Source organism: Geotrypetes seraphini, chromosome 3 (assembly GCF_902459505.1).
Source record: "Geotrypetes seraphini chromosome 3, aGeoSer1.1, whole genome shotgun sequence".
Taxonomy (NCBI): domain Eukaryota; kingdom Metazoa; phylum Chordata; class Amphibia; order Gymnophiona; family Dermophiidae; genus Geotrypetes; species Geotrypetes seraphini.
The window spans coordinates 65,218,622-65,233,911 of NC_047086.1; the positions used below are offsets into that span (position 1 = coordinate 65,218,622).

The 15,290-nt window shown below is 44.2% G+C and overlaps 1 protein-coding gene across 8 annotated transcripts in view; it reads left to right on the forward strand.

The window, feature by feature from the left end:
- DST (dystonin) overlaps window positions 1–15,290 on the forward strand; it is an 883,569-nt gene that overhangs the window by 197,794 nt on the left and 670,485 nt on the right. The window contains exon 1 of one of the 8 annotated variants that reach the window (XM_033936424.1): window positions 7,257–7,355. The exons of the other annotated variants lie outside the window; for them this stretch is intronic. Within the exon in view, the coding sequence (XP_033792315.1) occupies window positions 7,286–7,355 (70 nt within the window). The 5' untranslated portion in view covers window positions 7,257–7,285. Of the gene's footprint in view, window positions 1–7,256; window positions 7,356–15,290 lie in introns of those variants that run through there. 8 annotated transcript variants of the gene reach the window in all.

A 15,290-nucleotide genomic window follows, 5' to 3' on the forward strand; every position in this document is an offset into this window, starting at 1 on the left:
GGGAAGACAAGTATGTGTGTAGGAAAGAGAAGAGATTATATATGGGAGTTTTGGAACGTGTGAGTATAGTTTGGGTACATATATTGGGTGTAACTCTGGATCAATGCCTAACTATGAAAGACCAGGTAGACTCCGTAATCAGAAAGGGTTTTTTCACCCTCTGGAAACTTAGATCCGTTAAATCCTACTTCGATACGTCAGCATTCAGAATCCTAGTACAATCCCTTGTACTAAGTCAACTTGACTATTGCAACATCGCCCATTTAGCAATCTCCCAAAAGAACATGCGACGTCTTCGAATTGTGCAAAATGCAGCTGTCAGACTTATCTTCGGGACACCTTATTACCGGCAGCTGCACTGGCTGCTGATGGAAGCACGTGTAAAGTTTAAATTTGCCTGCATCTGTTTCAAAGTACTTTATGGACTAGCCCCCAAATACATAACGGACCTTTTCTCCTTTTCCACTAACAGACGCAAGAGAAGCACACATTCAATCTTTGTTTCCCCTCCAGTTAGAGGTTGCAAACTGAAAAAACACCATGAACACCTTCTCTCACACCAAGCAGCCATATGGAGTAAAGACCTAGACCAATTGCTTTCACCCATTACTTACAAGGAATTCAGGAAGCACCTAAAAACATACATGTTCCTGAAATACCTAGACAACTGACCCGTTCCTCTCTCTCTCCTCAATAACGGTCCTCCTGACCTCTTACTCACTTCTTCTTTCCCCACTTAAGTACAACTATTCTGTACCTTTTTAATATTTTGTAAACAGCATAGAACTTCATGGTATTGCAGTATATAAACTGTTGTTATTATTATTTATTTCATGTGGAATCTGTGTATGGGGATGGCAGATATGGGTGGCTGTATGTGTGTTGATGGGGTGTTGTGGGAAGATGGAGAAGTCTAGCTGTGTATGGGGGGGGGAGATAGAAAGGTGTGTGAGGAGGAGACACATCATAGAGATTGACACAGGGACAAATTGTCCCCTTCCCCGTGCAATCTCGATATCCCCATCCTGTCACTGCGAGTTCTGTCTCTGTCCCATTCCTGCAAGCTCTCCCTTATCCACACAAGCCTCAAACACTTAGGATTTTAAATTTTTGGAGGCTTGTGCAGACGAGTACAGAGTTTGCAGGAAAGAGACAGGGACAGAGCTCGCGGGGACAGGAATAGAGAGATCCCAAGGGGACGGGGAAAATTTCTCCCCGTGTCATTCTCTAGACTAGAGAGAAGGTGGAGATTGTGTTGGGGTGGTGAATATTCATGTGTATTTGAGTATGGGGTCCAAAGGTCTGTTGGATATATATGTGTCTGTGGTACACTGTTGAAAACACCTAGGACATTGGCCCGCTGACAATCCTTCTCCGACATTTGCGCACTGCCGCTTCTGCCGGATTGAGGCCATTCCATTTTGCATTCTGAGGGAGAGGGGTTTGGGGAGGAAACCCCCCCCAGTACACTGAAAACTCCTGTTCTTCCTGTTTTTGGTCTTCGGGAGTTTTCAGTGTAGTGTGTGTGTGTGTGTGAGGAGTTCCCCCCCCAGTGGGAACGTGAGGAGTGGTAAGTGAAGTAGGGAGGTGGTCCCCCCACACACCCTCAGAGCGCAAAGGGGAAGGCCTGAAGGAAGTGGCAGCATGCATTCGCCTTGCGCGCAAATGTCGGGGTGGGATTGTCGGCGTGCCAATGTCCAGCGTGCTTTTGACGGGTCCACTGTGTGTGCACATGTAGGAGTGGGGGCAGAGACCATGTCATATTGGTTATGGGGGAATGCAGTTTGGCTTGGGGTATCTTGAAAAATTAATGACTGAGAAGCTCTAGTACGTCGCATTGCAGTGCTTATCAATTTTTTTGTGTGTGGCTGAAACCCCTTGATAAAATTGTATGCCCCCTGGAGATGCAGAATAATGATGCGCCTGTGGAGAGCCCAGTTACCCCAAATGTGGGTTTTAAAAAAATCCCATTTGGGGTCCCTACTCGCAGTTTGGTAAGCTCTGGTCTAGTGGAACATGCTATCCTGCTGCTTTAGAAACAGAATGGTATTAGACATGTACGTAAGATGTACTGTTATACTGTTTTCATCCAGGAGGTTTGCATGCTAATGTGTTTAATGGGCATTATTAGTAAGGAGGACCCAGTGTATAAAACAGGACCTATGGTAAATAATCTGTGGTTAGCGTGCAGTAGCATCTTTTTGTGAAAATGGCCCTTATGATTGTTAACCCTTTCAGGACCAAGGGACATATTTGTCCCATAACTTTAAAATCCTATAAATTTTGATTGGGATAGTCTACAGTTCTAAATTTGATATGTACGGATTCCATATGATACTGCCTTTATGTAAACAAACTGGTTCCGACATTCATTCATTAGCGTCGTTGCCAGACTGACGAGAAGATTCACTTGCCACACTGTCCATAAGCCAGAAGTGTGATTTTTTAAAAAAAAAAATAATGATATTTCACAAAAAAAAATCAATTTTTTGGCATCTGCAAGCCCTTTTTACCATAAAAATGTCGTCAAAACCACAAAAATTGGCCTACGATCCTTATGGTCCTGAAAGGGTTAAACGACCTACAATTCAGTTTATTTTGGAAAGAGAATGTAAAGGAGTGCGAGGAATAAAAACAGTAACAGTTCTGATTTGAAATAGAGACCCTTTTTTTTTCTTTTTTGTATTATCTCGGTTCGTTGTCAGCTGCAGAGCACAATAAAGCGTTCGGAAAGCACACAGAGATGGAAGTGACCATCTGCCTTTCCCTTGAGAGCTAAATCCGTCTCATTTGGAGAAGCAGAAATGTCATGAGGGTGACCTGCTAAATTAAGAGTATGTGTTCTTCTATTTCCGGAAACACGTGGCTGCAAACGAAAGGAAGCAGGGAAGCACGCTCCAATAGCGATGCAACTTTTCACTAGAATTTGGAGGGGACTTTTAGGGTCTTCCCCACCCTTGTTGGTATTTTAAGTGGCTTTATTTAGAGTGGGTGAACAGAAACCACGGCATGCATTTTGGATGACCCATGCCATAGGGTCTTTGGTTTATGCATTTGCATTTTTATAAGTCCTCACATAGGAACAACTTTCAAACGGTCTGAGTTGAGTGAAATCTGGTCCCTTTCAGGGGCATTTTCAGCTTGGGGGAAAGCCAGAAGTCACACGGAGCCATGTCGGGAGAGTAGGGAGCCTGAGGAATCACAGGTGTGTTGTGTTTGGCCAGGAAACTCCGTATCAAATGTTAAGAATGGGCAGGTGCATTATCGTGATGGGGCTGCCAATTGCCCGCTGCCCTCAAGTCCAGCCATTTGCATCTCACAGTGTTACGAAGGTGGTACCCATTGGTGATGGTTGTGCCGTGTGGTGCGTACTCGTGATGAACCATACCACTGGAGTCATAGAAGACGGTCAGAATGACTTTGATATTGCTGCGGACCTGCCTTGCTTTTTTTGACCTCGGAGATGTTGAATGCTTCTGTTCTGATGACATCAATTTGGTTTCTGGGTCATACCCATAGACCCAGGACTCATCACCAGTGATCACTGTGCTGAGGAAGTTGGGATCACTGTTCACAGTCTCCAGCATATCCTGTGCGATCTCCAAATGGAGTTGCTTCTGCTCGATTATTTACATTGTCCAATTTGACACGGACTAGAGGACATGTAATGAAGCTAAGGGGGGACAGGTTCAGGACTAATGTCAGGAAGTTCTGCTTCACTCAGAGAGTGGTTGACACCTGGAATGCCCTCCCAGAGGAGATTATTGCGGAATCAACCGTCCTAGGCTTCAAGAGCAAACTAGATGCATATCTCCTTAAGAGAGGCATATAAGGATATGGTGGACTATAAATTACGCCAGGTGTACACCTGGCAGGGCCTCCGCGTGTGCGGATCGCCGGACTTGATGGACCGAAGGTCTGATCCGGAGATGGCAGTTCTTATGTTCTTATGTTATGTTCGATCGTTAGCAGCTTTGGCACAAACTTCACTGAAATTCTCCTGAAGCCCAAATCCTCAGTCAAAATGGAATGAACGGATCCAACGCTAATGCTCGCCTCTTCTGCAAGTTCTCTAGTTGTGATTCAACGATCCTGCATCACCAGGGTCCTCACTTGGTCAATGACGATCTCATTTCTGGATGTTGAGGGCCTACCTGAACGTGCTTCACTCTCCACATGTGCGGCATCTCTGAAGCGGTTGGTACCACTCCTTTATCTGTGTGGTGCCCATTGCTTCGTCCCCGAAGGCCTGTTGAATCTTGCGGATCATTTCCACTTGGGAATCGCCAAGCTTTACACAAAATTTAATGCAATAGCGTTGTTCAACTTTTTCTGTCAGTTTGTCAAAAATTAAAATCGTGCAGCGCTCACTTACACTTCCTCACTCATCGGCGGTCTGCCAGCGACTGACAGCTTCTGTAGGTGGGAAAAAAAATTCAACAATGTGCATTAGGGTCGCCTACATATATGCACCAAACCACGCCTCCCTAGAAGAATTAAAGTCAGATACTTTTTGAACAGCCCTTGTATGCATACATGTATATACACATATATGTATATGATCCTCTATGAGTTTTTTCACAGCTCTTGATGATGTATTGATGCTTTGTCTGCATTTAAAACATTTATGTGTTTGAGCCAAACATGAGTTACTAATAACATTCAAAATAGATGTTTTTTGAATGAAGAAATAAGATAGAATTTATTCCTGGGTTTGGGAACAGGAGAATTAGGTTCAAGGGTATTGGAGTTGTAAATAGTGGGGTTCCCCAGGGGTCTGTACTGGGACCACTGCTTTTTAACATATTTATCAAGGATCTAGAGATGGAAATAACTGGTGAGATAATTAAATTTGCTGATGATACAAAGTTGTTCAGAGTTGTTAAATTGCAAGAGAATTGTGAAAAATTGCAAGAGGACCTTGTGAGACTGGAAGACTGGGTGTCAAAATGGCAGATGACGTTTGATGTGAGCAAGTACAAAGTGATGCATGTAGGAAAGAGGAACCAGAACTATAGGTATGTAATGCTGGGTTCTGTGTTAGGAGTCACTAACCAGGAAAAGGATCTAGGTGTCATTGTCGAGGCTATGTTGAAACCCTCAGCTTAATCTGCGGCAGCTGCTAAGAAAGCAAATAGAATGTTAGGAATTATTAGGAAAGGAATGGAAAACAAAGATGAAAATGTTATGGTGCCCTTGTATTGCTCTGTGGTACGACTGCACCTCGAATACTGTGTGCAGTTCTGGTCGCCATATCTCAGAAAAGCTATAGCGGAATTAGAAAAGGTACAGAGAAAGGCAACAAAAATGATAAAAGGGATGGGATGATTTCCCTTTGAGGAAAGGCTAAAGTGGCTAAGGCTCTTCAGCTTGGAGAAGAGACAGCTCAGGGGTGATATGATAGAGGTCTATAAAATAATGAGTGGAGTGGAAAGGGTAGATATGAATCGCTTGTTCGTTCTTTCTTTCCAAAAATACTAGAACTAGGGGACATGCGATGAAACTATTAAGTAGTAGATTTAAAACAAACCGGAGAAAATATTTCTTCACACAACATGTAATTAAACTCTAGAATTTGTTGCCAGAGAATGTGGTGAAATCAGTTAGCTTAACAGGGTTTAAAAAGGTTGGACACTTTCCTAAAAGAGAAGTCCATAGGCCATTATTGAAATGATTTGGGGAAATCTACTACTTATTCCTAGGATAAGCAGCATAGAATCTGTTTTGCTATTTAGGATCTATCTTGGGACCTGGGGTTGGCCACTATTAGAAACAGGAAAATGGACTTGATGGACCTGCGGTCTCTCCCAGTATGGCAATTCTTATGTTCTTATGTAACTTCAAAGAAAAAACACATTTACAATCTCCCTTTCGATACCTCCCCACCTCACATCTCATGAACTAGCGGTGCCCGTTATGTTTTGTTTTTTTTCTAACTGCTAATTTAGTCCATCCCTTCCCCTGAAACTTATAATGCTATTCACATGTGTCCACTCTTCATGCAGAGGGTCAAAACAACCACTTATTACATTACATTATATTCTGACTTATATTCTGCCAAAGCCCTAACGAGTTCATGGTGGATAACAATATATTTATATTACTGGGAACAAATCCAGTTAAACATAATGCAATGACAAATATTCCAAATACAGTAGAATCTCAGCTAACTGGCATTCAAATAAATGGCAAAAAAAATAGCAAAAAAAAAAAAAAGTTTCCTGCGCTCCTAAAACAATGTCCAAAGTGCCCTTCCTCCCTTTCTCCAGCCCCAGAGGCATCAGAGGTAGCTACCAATCTCCCTCCCTCCCTCCCTCTGTTCCCAAAGCACCAGAGCCGGTCCTGACAGCCCTCTCACTACCTCCGTTCCCAAAGCAGTAGAGCTGGGCCTGAAAACCTCTTCTCTCCCTCCGTTCCTGAAGCAGCAGAGCTGGTCTGATGTGGCAGAGGAAAGGCCTGGTCAGAAGCTGCCTGTTAACCTGCACTTCCTCTGCTCACCAACCGCTGCTACATTGTCAGGTGAGGGAGGGAGGGAGGGGGGTTGTCAGGACCGGCTATGCTGCTTTGGAAAAGGAGAGAGGGAGGAGGTTTTCAGGATCAGCTCTACTGCTTTGGGAATGGAGGGTGGGGTTGTCAGGACCGTCTCTGCTGCTTTGGGTAAGGGGGGGGGGGATAAGGGGGAAGAGAAAGTGACCAAGAGAGAAGGGAAGAAGATGCTGGACCATGGGGAATGATAGAGTGAGGTGGGAAGGGAGAACATCAATTTTACATTAACTCTCAAATATCCAGAAACTCCAGTTATCCAGCATCCATCAATCCTTATGAGTGCTGGATAACTGAGATTCTGCTGTAAAACATTGACAATAGAAGATAAATTTCAAGATAAAATTTTTTTAAGCAAGAATGTCTTTAAAAGTTTTCTAAAAACAGTATATTGACCTACTGATCTTACAATCATTAATTCCTAAAGCTGTGTGGTAGTTTTCCTACAGCTGAAATTCAGTTTCGCTGGTGTGTTTCAAGCTGAAAGTTGGCTCCTGAAGTTTGTATGTTTATGCTATAATGCCGAGACGTATGTTATTTTTCATACATCAGCTTTAGTCATTTGCCTGGGGAAAGAGCTAAGTAGCAAGAGCTTGCTCATGTTTAATTGAAACTGGGAGTTTCTAACAGGAGGAGCTTCTGCAGTTACTGATTTCTCCTTCCTGCCCTGCACACGCTCTTAACTCACTCAAGTCTGGGAAGCAGAGAACTGGGGAGAAAGTACCTGCATCCTTCCTGAGGAATGATGGGGCACCTGCTTGACACGGGGCAGGAGTTGAACGCAAAGCTGGTGGACCTGATGTGCTGCATGGGTCAGTATGTGCTGCCTTCCCCTCTAGATAGCTGCTTCCTTTAGAGGAAGACTGTCAGCATGGCATAGTTCCTACTGCCTGTGAGAAAACTAGAAAAGCGAGCACTGTCACTCCTGGCACACTTCCTCATAATTGCCTCTGTTTATCTTGTCCTGTTGTTCCAGGCTCCCAAAGTGCTTTTGAATAGCCTAACGTTCCCTGATATTATAGCTGTTTTGTGGAGTCACATTATCTGTGCTGACTTTGAGAGCCAGCTGGACATTGTTCTAGTCTAGATGAATGCTTGGTTTTGTCTAAAACAGTTGCTCATTAACACTTTCAATTACCCTGTTGACATTAGCTGGTCTGGATATAGCTGCATGTTCTGTGGTAAATTGTTGCATTTGTGTTGATTGTTGCCCTTTGAAATTCTGCAGGGTTGAATTTCTGTGAAGTTATATAAGCATCCAATCAATTTTTAGTGCCTTTTTCCTAATGATTCCCCCCCCCAAAAAAAAAAATAAAAAAAATCAAACACCAACAACACATTTATGTATTTGTTCTATTTATATACACCTAGACCAGTGGTCTCAAACTCCAACCCTTTGCAGGGCCACATTTTGGATTTGTAGATACTTGGAGGGCCTCAGAAAAAAATAGTTAATGTCTTATTAAAGAAATGACAATTTTGCACGAGGTAAAAACTCTTTATAGTTTATAAATCTTTCCTTTTGGCTAAGTCTTAATAATATTGTAATTTATAGATAAAGAGACACATGATTAAGAAACTCTTTTATTTTACTTTTGTGATTAATATAAACATACCGAGGGCCTCAAAATAGTACCCAGCGAGTTTGAGATCACTGACATAGAGGGTAATTTTAGGGGAAGGCACATAGATGCAGGTATTGTGCATAAGTTATAAAGGGCAGGAAATTCATATGTGTGACATAAACTCTCTGCATACTTCCTCACCAAGATAACACCAGCTCCAAGGTAGCCATAAATTCCGGCTTCTATGTGCCAGTGGAAATCACTGTATATGCATTTATACCTCCCCAATATTTTGCACCGATTGACGCAGGCTGAATCTGACCAAGATATTCAGTGCTGCATCTAATCTGGGCACATCTACCTACAGCTTTTCAGCTCCATTACCCCATCATATTAATCCCCAGTTTTTTGCTAACTCTCCTTTCTCTCAGCATCTTCTATTTCCCTTTCATCCCTTCAGTCCTTTGACCAGTATTTCCTCTCTCTTTCTCTATCCAGCATATCCTCTTTCCTTCACCTCCATCTAGCATTTTTACACATCATCCTGCTCCCCCTAGTATCCAGTACCTCTCAGTGTCCCTCTCCGCTTCTCAAGTCAGCATCTCCCCTATATCCTTGCTCCTCCCATACCCAGCCTACGCTCTCTCTGTCCCCCCCCATCCAATATCCAGCACTGCCCTTCCCCTTATATCTCACCTCTTTGTGTTCAGCTTCTCCCCTTCTCTTTTCTATCTTCTGCATCCCCTACCCTAGAGCCTGCATCTCTTCCCTGCCACATCCCCATATCTGTCTCTCTCCCCCTCGCTGGCCCATCTTCTCTCTCCCTCTTTTTCTCTCTAATTCTCTCCCCTTGAGTTCAGCATATTTCCCAACTTTCTTCCCCATATCCTCAATCCAGCTCTCTCTTCTCACCCCCCTCCCCGCTATCTGGCACTTTTTTTTCTTCATCTCTTTTCTCTCTCCAACCCACCCACCTCTAGTGCATCAGCCATCTATCCCTTTCTGTTTCCTCTCCCCCTTCTGTCCCCAGGTCCAACATTTCTCTCTTTCTTCCATCCAGCATGTCTTTCCCTCTCCCTACCACCCCTAGATTCATCATCTCTCCCTTTCTCTTCCCAACTGCCCTTCCATCCAATATCAGTCTTTCCCATCCAGCATCTCTCTCCTCCCCAAAATCCCCGGGTCTACCATCTCTCCCTTTCTCTTCCCAACTGCCTCCCTCTCTCCCTCCCTATCACACCTGAGTCCACCAACTGTCCTTCTGTCCATTGTCTCTCTCTCCCTTCCCACCATCCACCTCTCCCTTTCTCTTCCCTACTGCTCTTTTATCCAGTATCTCTCCTTCCCTTCCTACTATCCCTGAGTCCATCAAATGCCCTCCCATCCAGTATTTCTTCCTTCCTTTTAAAATAAGGGGTTCCCATAGGCCAGGGTGTCTTTCTCTTCTCCCAACCCTGGTCCGAAGTCCCGCTCATCTTTTAAAATGTATTTGTCGCATGGCAGTACTTTTCTGACCTGCCCATGGCCTCTTTGGTGGTGTCCCTCTGCTTCGGTCTGCAGAAACAGGAGGAGGCCGCAGGCAGGGCAGAGAATCACTGCTGCATGGCAAATGCATTTTCAAAATTGAGGGGGGCTTTGGACCGGGGTGGGGAGAAGAGAAAGATATCCTAGCCTGTGGGGGCCCCCTGGAGCTATGGGGCCCTGGGCAGCTACCCTCTTTGCCTCCCCCCTTAACATTGGCCCTGCCGAGTGGGGGACAGAAGTGCTGGGGATGTGGGGCCTCTAGCATCTTGGGGCCTAGTGTGGCTCCTCCTGTTGTCCCTCCCTAAGACACTGTTGAAGATCCACTTAGAGCTGGCCCTAGGAATACCTGTGGCTGTACTGAACATAAGAATAGCCTTATTGGGTCAGACCAATGGTCCGTCAAACCCAGTAGCCCGTTCTCACGGAAGCGAATCCAGGTCACTAGTACCTGGCCAAAACCCAAGGTGTAGCAATATTCCATGCTACCAATCCAGGGCAAGCAGTGGCTTCCCCCATGTCTTTCTCAATAACAGACTATGGACTTTTCCTCCAGGAACTTGTCCAAACCTTTCTTAAAACCAGCTATGCATGAAATGAGGTGCTTTATGTTTGAGCCCTACTTCTAAGCACACGCATTCCTGAACAGTTTGAGCAGCAGCTATTTGCACATGTAAAACATTGCTTCATATACTCAAGTTGCTTTTAAAATTGCCGCCTATTGTCTCTCAATTATTCAGCCTGTAGCAACCAAAGATTCAGAAACAGAAAGAATGGTTTCCTAGAAAGCATTTAGATGTAGCCAAAAATGAGGGGGGAGAAACTAACACACTCAAACTGATCTCTATGTAATTCTTTCTTATTTTTAACCAGCATTTTCGCGTTTGTATTGTCTTTAAAATGTTGATTGGTCATTAACCAGCTGAGCTAATTTCCACTCAGAGTTAGTAAGCTGTTTTATTTAATCTTTTTTTTCAGAGTTAGTAAGTTTTTTTCTTAACTTTTTTTGAGGAGTTACCATGGAAGTTGTGTTCACAACAAAAGCTTTGTAACAGACATTACTTGAGGTCTATTGAAATTAGAAGATTACAGTTTGAAAGTGGAAAAAGTGATTTTAATTACTGCACTTGCTGAATCATTCAGTGTGCAACCTATATGCAGTTACTGGTTTGTAGAAGTGATCTGTTGCTATTTAAAGTCTGAGAGGGTGCCATGGAAAACACTTTGCAACCCAGCTTGGCTATTAAACTCAAATGTTGACTCACATTGCAATTGAGATCTGCAGCCTCTACTGTGGCAAACACTTTGGAGACTTTATGATAATGAAAGAGGCTAGTGTTCAGTTCTTAAGTATATTCATTGTCTCACACCTGACTTAAGACTGGAAAAAAGTATTAAGCAGTTTTCCAATCATGGTTCTTCTGTGACTTAGGAAACTACACAGCAGAGTAACAACATGACTTGAGCCACTCAGGGAAGATTCTCAAAACTTACCATGCCCCTAACGATGTTTGCGAAACCTGTTCCAGTCGGTTTAGCGTGCATGTATTTTAGCGGCCGATTATCAAAACGGCTCATCGCGGTCTTTTCTAGCCATGCAAATGTAGTACATTGAGGCCATTAATATTAAAATGAATACTCCAGGCGATTGTCTATCATTGCCGGGTGATTCCCTAACCTTATAATACATTTTTCTGGCAGGGCCTGAGCTGTCATAGTCTTATTTCCTATCAGTGCTTGAGTGCTGATTGGCTCAGGCACTGACATAAAAATAAGGTTTAACAGTTCAGAATCCCCCTCATCCCCCACAAATAAAAAAAGAGATCCCAAATCAAAGATTGGCAGGAGGGATGCCCACTCCCTCCCTCCGCTGTCAAACAACCCTCCTAACACCCCTCATGGCAGCGAAAGGAATGCCCACTCACTCCCATCACTGCCGCAATAAAACAACCCCCCTTACACCCCCTGGCAGTGGGACGAATACCCACTCCCTCCCGTTGCCACTGTTAATCAACCTCCCCCACCCCAGCAGCGGGAGGGATGCCCAGCTCATTCTAAACCAAATCATTATATATAGAACACAGATTATGCAGGATTGCCCAGTACCAGCATTAGTGTTTTTTATACTAGAGAATGACATGGGGACAAATATTTTCCCCGTCCCCGTGGGAACTCGTTTTTCTTCCCATCCCTGCAAGTTATTTTCCTGTCCCTGCCCCATTCCTGCAAGCTCTGTCTTCATCTGCACAAGCCTTAAACACTTTAAATCAAAAGTGTCCGAGACTTGTGTGGTTAAGCAGAGCTTACAGGTATGGGGCAGGACAGCGACAAAACTCACGGGGACGGGGAAATTGAGTTCCTGTGGGGACAGGGACAAATTTGTCCCTGTGTCATTCCCTATTTTATGCAAGAGGACCGCAGCTTAACCTTGGACTGTGTGCGGGTTATAAAGCTGGGAAGTGAATCCTTGAATTATTACAATCACTTTAACCATCTCTCTTTTGACATCAGGCTAGAAGAAAAGTACACCCTGGTATGGACACTTTAATTTCTTAGAAAGTTCGCGATAGCCCGCACCGCGCATGCGTGGGCGCCTTCCTGCCTGATGTAGGTGCGTGGTCTCTCAGTTCAGATAAGCCAGCTAAGAAGCCAATCAGGAGAGGTGGGTGGGACGTAAGAATATCTCCCTGCTGTCCCTGGATAACACCTGTTACGGTAAGTAACTGTGCTTTATCCCAGGACAGGCAGGCAGCATATTCTCACACATGGGTGACCTCCAAGCTAACCAGAATGGGATGGTGGGAGTGTTGGCCTTTTAGAAAATAAATGTTGTAATACTGACTAGCCTAAGTGCCCATCCCGTCTGGAAAAAGATTCCAGACAACAAAGTGAGGTGAAGGTATGAATCGAGGACCAAGTGGCAACTTTACAGATTTCCTCAATAGGAGTTGATCTTAGGAAAGCTATAGTAGCTGCCATAGTTTGGACCTTGTGGGCTGTGACATGACTCTCCAGTTGCAGTCCAGTCTGAGCATAACAGAATGATATACAGGCAGCCAACCAGTTGGAAATTGTTCTCTTGGAAATAGGATACCCCAACTTATTAGGATCAAAAGAGACGAAGAGTTGGGGAGATGTTCGATGTGGCTTTGTCGTGTCATTGTAATAGGCCAAAGCACACTTACAGTCCAGAGTGTAAAGAGCCATAAGAACATAAGAACTGCCATTGCTGGGTCAGACCAGTGGTCCATCGCGCCCAGCAGTCCGCTCACCAGCAGCCCTTAGGTCAAAGAGCAGTGCCCTAACTGAGACTAGCCTTACCTGCGTATGTTCTGGAAGGTGATCCAAAGGAGGAGAGTAAACCGTGGAGTGCCGCAGGTGTCTGTACTGGGAACGGTGCTATTTAACTTATTTATAAATGATCTGGAAATTGGAACGACGAGTGAGGTGATTAAATTTGCAGATGACACTAAACTGTTCAAAGTTGTTAAAACGCATGCAGAGTCGTTTCTCCTGAATGAGAATGAGGCTTAGGAAAAAAACTGGAAGAACAATCGACTGATTGAGATGAAACTCAGTAGCAGAAACTTGGGATGTGTGCATAGAACCACTTTGTCATGGTGAAAAACTGTGAATGGTGGATCACTGACTCTCCTGGCTGAAGTGAGAGATATGAGAAAAACAACTTTCCAGGTGAGAAACATGAGATGCACTATGGCCATTGGTTCAAATTGAGGCTTCATTAACCTGGAAAGAATCACATTAAGGTCCCAGACTACTGGAAGAGGTTTGAAAGGTGGTTTCACCATGTAAAGTCCCTTCATGAATCTGGAGACCAAAGGATGAGCAGTGAGAGGTTTACCCACAACTGGAAGGTGAAAAGCTGTAATAGCACTGAGATGGACTCTAATAGATGTAGATTTGAGTCCAGGGTCAGACAGATGAAACAGATAATCCAACACCAGTTCAACGGACAAGGAAGTTGGATCGTGATGATGAAGAAGACATCAGGAAGAAAAATGAGTCCACGTTTGTTGATAACATTGTTGAATGGCTGGTTTACTGGAGGTGTCAACACTATTGCGGACAGGCTGAGAGAGATGTAATTCAGATGGATTCAGCCTGAGAGAAACCAAGCTGTCAGGTGTAATGATTGCAGGTTGGGATGTAGAAGAGATCTGTGATTCTGAGTAAGCAGAGTAGGAAAAATTGGTAGAGGTATTGGCTCCCTGGTGCAGAGTTGAAGTAGAAGGGAGAACCAATGTGCCTGGGCCACTGAGGAGCAATTAGAATCATGGTAGCTGACTCCTGTTGGAGTTTGAAAAAAGTCTTCAACATGAGAGGAGTGGGAGGAAATGCATAGAGAAACATCTGCTTCCAGACGGTGAGGAGAGTATATTCTGTAGCAGAACTGGGGCAACTTGTGATTGTGAAGAGCCGCAAATAAGTCCACTTGCAGAGTGCCCCATTGCGCTAAAATGGGATGGAGAGCTGCAGAGCTGAGTGTCCATTCATGAGGCTGAAGAATTCTGCTGAGGTTATCTGCTAAGGAATACTGGTCACCCTGAATGTAGACTGCCTTCAAGAAAATGTTGCGGGCAGTCGCACAAAGCCAGATTTTCTGGGCCTCGTGACATAACGGAAGAGATCCCGTGCCTCCATGTTTGTTTATGTAGTACATTGCTACTTGATTGTCCGTGCGAAGGAGGAGGACTTGAGGGCTCAAGAGATGTTGGAAAGCTTTGAGTGCATAATACATCACTCTGATCTCGAGTAAATTAATATGAAATTTGCGCTCCCTGGAGGACTAATGACCCTGGGTTTGAAGGCCATCCAGGTGCACCCTCCAGGTATAAGGGAATGCGTCCGTAGTTATCACCTTGTGATGAGGAGACAAGTGGAAAAAGAGATCTCTGGACAGATTGGAGGAGGCCATTCACCAGTGTAGCGACTGTTGAAGAGATAAGGTTACAGAAATATGTTTTGAGAGATGATCTGTCGCTTGAGATCAGTGAGACGAGAGGATCCACTGAGGAGTGTGAAGATGCAATCTGGCAAGGGGGGTAACATGGATTGTGGAGAACCATCATGTGTCTTGCCGAGATTGTTTTGATGCAAAGAAGCTGCTGACACAGGTGAAGAAGAGTGTTGTGACAGTCTGGAGGAAGAACACCCTCATAACAGTGCTGTCGTGAATGGCCCCAATGAACTGCAGACGTATTATATGATTCTGCACCCTCAACTGTTTCTCTCCTCAGTTAATTTAATCAGACTCCTGAGGCAGGCCTTTTAAGGCCGAAACACGATCATGCCGAGTCAACACAATATTATTTAATAAATGAGATTGAGCACCAACTAGTCAACTTCTTTGCCTTCCACAATCATGAGCAATTCTCTATATTATACCAATAATTTTCTTATTAGAGATCCTCTATGGTCATCCTATACTTTTTTTGAATTCCATCACCATTTTCATCTCCACCACCTCCCTCGAGAAGGCATTGCAGGAATTTACCACCCTCTCTGTTAAAAAGAATTTCCTAACAAAGCTCCTAAGTCTGCCACCACCCAACCTCAATTCATGCCCTCTAGTTTTGCCATTTTCCTTTCTCTGGAAAAAACGTCTGTATCATCTTCCCTGTCCTTCCTCTCCTCTAGAGT